At 37.9% G+C, this 3,424-nt stretch overlaps 1 protein-coding gene across 1 annotated transcript; it reads right to left on the bottom strand.

Annotated features, from left to right (window-relative positions):
* Positions 1-62: 62 nt before the first annotated feature.
* On the bottom strand, positions 63-3,209 carry LOC121966869 (germ cell-less protein-like 1; the record flags this gene model as incomplete). Its single annotated transcript, XM_042516941.1, has 7 exons — positions 2,935-3,209; positions 1,377-1,557; positions 1,127-1,250; positions 686-782; positions 494-591; positions 257-369; positions 63-132 (listed from the first exon to the last, which is right to left on the bottom strand). Coding segments are annotated over exons 2-7 (678 nt in total), but the record flags the coding sequence as incomplete, so codon positions are not given.
* Positions 3,210-3,424: the final 215 nt, after the last annotated feature.

Genomic DNA, 3,424 nt, shown 5'->3' with positions numbered 1-3,424 from the left:
TTATAATTATCCCTAAAGAAAGGACAAAGTCTAAAAAATAAAGAACTGCGAGCTGAGCACACATACCCGAGTTCTTTCATCAGGTCAACATTTTGGTGGGTCATCAGGTTGTTCAAAAGCCACTCAAGACACCTGCAGAAAGAGATTCAGAAACACAAACACAAACACACACACACACAGTGTGATGTGAGCACGCAGCATCAAATAATGTTTTATCCTTTAATTCCTGTGATTTTCAAATGAATTCAAATCTTACTTTTTCATGACTGAATCCAGGCCATATATACTGGCACAAGCGTAGTAGCCACACACAGTCTTCGCACTAATGTTTTCCTTCATGGTCTCTCCACACTGTTGGATCAGACCATCCTGTAGAAAAAACAAGCCATAACACAGATTAGATATTAAATTTGTATCGTATGACAGCATGTACAAAAATCAAGGTAGTAATTTTACATTTGAGACAATAGCTGATTTAATTCAAAGTACTGACCAGTTGTAGCATACAAGCAGCTGCAAGAATACTGACAACTCTGCTGGGCTTGATCAGAACATCGTCCCGGTACAGGGATCCAAATACGACTTGTAGAGCTACACACACACACACACACACACACACAAATTGTAAAGTTCCTTCAGTAAAACACATAAACAAACAAAGTCTCTGTGGCGGAGGTCTTTTCACCTTCAGTGTCGATGTTCTGGTCGGGGATCTCCAAGTTGATCTCCATCATGTTGGACTCCTTCCAAGAGCCGCTGAACATGCTGGAAAAATATCCTGACTGAAAAATGCAAAAAGGAGGGAGAGAGACAAGAAAAAGAAAAAGCATTAAAGGACAGATGTTTTTTGGTTTTTTTAACTTTCTTTGTGAAAATGGTATCCTGTTTATATGTTTGCTATGCTAATCATGCATGACAACTTACCCTTTATGTTGTTTTTTTTGTTTTTTTATCAAACATTTTTTTCTACACACTGGCACAAGAAATTCCATTTTCATCCCATGGCTTTTACAGCTGTATGTTAACTTTGAAAACCCCGATAAAAAGAGTTGAAAAAAGGACAGACAACCATGGCCCACATAAAGAAATACATCTCTAACTATTGGTTTCTGTATTGATGTTTTACCTGGCACAGGTACACTTTATGGAGGTTCCACTCCTGTCCCAGGGCGCAGATGCGAATGTCACTGTTTTCCCCGTTCAGAAACAAAGTCTGATAAATGTATCGGGATGTGCTTTTCAATTTCTTCCTGCTCAAGTTTGTCAAACACACAAAACACAGAGGAGAGACAAAACAAGTATAAGACAAAATATTGATGACTCAAATATATTTGACACTTAATTGTTTTTGTTTTTGTTTTTTTAACCAGACTTGCCTGCGAGGTGTGTCTAGTATGGCATCGTCCTCCTCGTGTTCACTGTCACAGTCACACGGGGCATTTCGTTTCCTCTTCTTACACTCACATCCATGCTTGTGGCTCGTACTTGTGCCTTCTGCAGCCTCATCTGGTCCCTGAGAGGGGGACTGGAACCTGCTGCCCAGACTTCCCATGTCTACTTTTTCAAACAGATGCAACACACAAAACAATCAGCAAAAAAGAACAGGTCAGCTGTTCTGTATCTTCTCAACACTGCGACAGAGCTGCATAGATCAATGTAATAATCAAAATCGCTACAGCTGATACTGTTAGGAACTTTGGCTTTTGCTTTTGTCGGGAGTTTTTTGTTGCTTTTCTTTGAGGTTTCAATCAACGATTAATATAATCCCTGATTAATCTGTTGGTTTATTTTTGATTGATTAATTGATAAGTCATCAAAATGTCAGAGGGTAATGAAAAAAGTTTGTTACGTATTCAGAAACCAAAGGTGGTGTCTTCGAGCTGCTTGTTTATCCAAACAACAGATAAAAAAAGCTTTAAAAAAACACACATCTGTGAAGCTGAAACAAGCAAATGTTTGTCAATGATAAGAATTGTTCAGTTCAATATCTATTGGCCTGTTTATTGTATAACTCGTTGATGCATACTGTAACTTTCATTTGCTTTTATTGTATTATATCATTATCAATCATTGTTTATTCAGGGAAAAACTGACTGAGCATTAAGGGCTTTTGTATCCTCACAGAGACGTCAAGTAGCCTTTTTAAAATTATTATCATTATTACAAATACAAATTAATCTTTTGCAAGCGTACTAGAACAAAATTGTTGCTTTTTCAGTCTGCAAAATGAAAACTCCTGCAATAAAATGCAGGGGGATGAACAGATTGAAAATTTTATCTTAGACCATGTGTTGACAAAGTTTTCCTTTTGGGACATTATTTGTAATTGAAAAAGGTAATTAATCAAAATATACCACAATATATGTTATCACAATTCCCAGCGCATTGCAACACATCTAAAAATAATAATTTGGTATCATGACTAAAGTATCGTGATAAAATTTTATCGTGGGGCCTTTGGTGTGTATATAGTGCCTTGCAAAAGTATTCACTATAACTACACTACTTTTATCAAAAAATAATCCCAATAAAAGGTTGTAATGCAACAAAATAGGAATAACGCAAAAGGGGATGAACACTATTGCAAGGGACTGTACATACTTGGTAAATAATAAATATTAAAATATCAATAATGAAATGAGCATAGTATTTGCCTTCATTAAAATGACAAATGTCATATATAAAGCAAATAACGTTAAATAAATAAATTTGTTAATGCTGGGCTGTCATAATATGTCTATCCGAAATAAAAAAAAATTGGTTCAAAACGCCTGCAGATTCGCACGTGCTTGTATTTTTGAGACAGACTGCAAAACAAAACATGAAGTTAGCTACTTTTGTCTCCAACAGTCTGGTGTCAGGCTCCCTCCTGCAGGATGTACCAACCAGTTGCACGCAACATGTTTAACATAAACACCGTCTGAGCTCACTTACCTGATAAGTAGCAGTGGACAGGCTGATGGAGAGGTGAGGGGTTAATTTGGACGGTAAACACCGGCTGATTATCTCTCTCAGGTCAGACAGTCTGACAGACGAGCCAGTTGAAGAGGAGCTAACCTCAGAGTTAGCTTAGCTGCCGAAATCACCACCGAAAACACGTCTGAAAACAGCAACACCGCCGCTTCTGACGAGCTTCTGCTCCACACAAGCCTCTAAACCTCAAAACTCCTTCTGGTTTCAGTTACATTTTTATAAATTTGAGAAAATGCAAACCCAGAGACGGAGATGAAGTGTTTCTGCCCTGAAAAGCTGGAGCTGCTTTTGTTATTCTTCTTCGCTCGGTGGTTTGTAGTAGCTTCCACGTCACAGGCGGCTGCTCTGCTCAGCGGCGCCACCAACTGTGAGACAGGCGCATTACACACACAAACAAATGTCGGTCAAATCTATCATGAATTTATTTGTTTGTTTTTATTATTTTTGTTAG

This window comes from Plectropomus leopardus, unplaced genomic scaffold (genome assembly GCF_008729295.1).
Source record: "Plectropomus leopardus isolate mb unplaced genomic scaffold, YSFRI_Pleo_2.0 unplaced_scaffold26163, whole genome shotgun sequence".
NCBI classification, from domain to species: Eukaryota; Metazoa; Chordata; class Actinopteri; order Perciformes; family Serranidae; genus Plectropomus; species Plectropomus leopardus.
The sequence above is the reverse complement of the archived record's forward strand: the minus strand, read 5'-3'. Positions and strand labels throughout refer to the sequence as shown.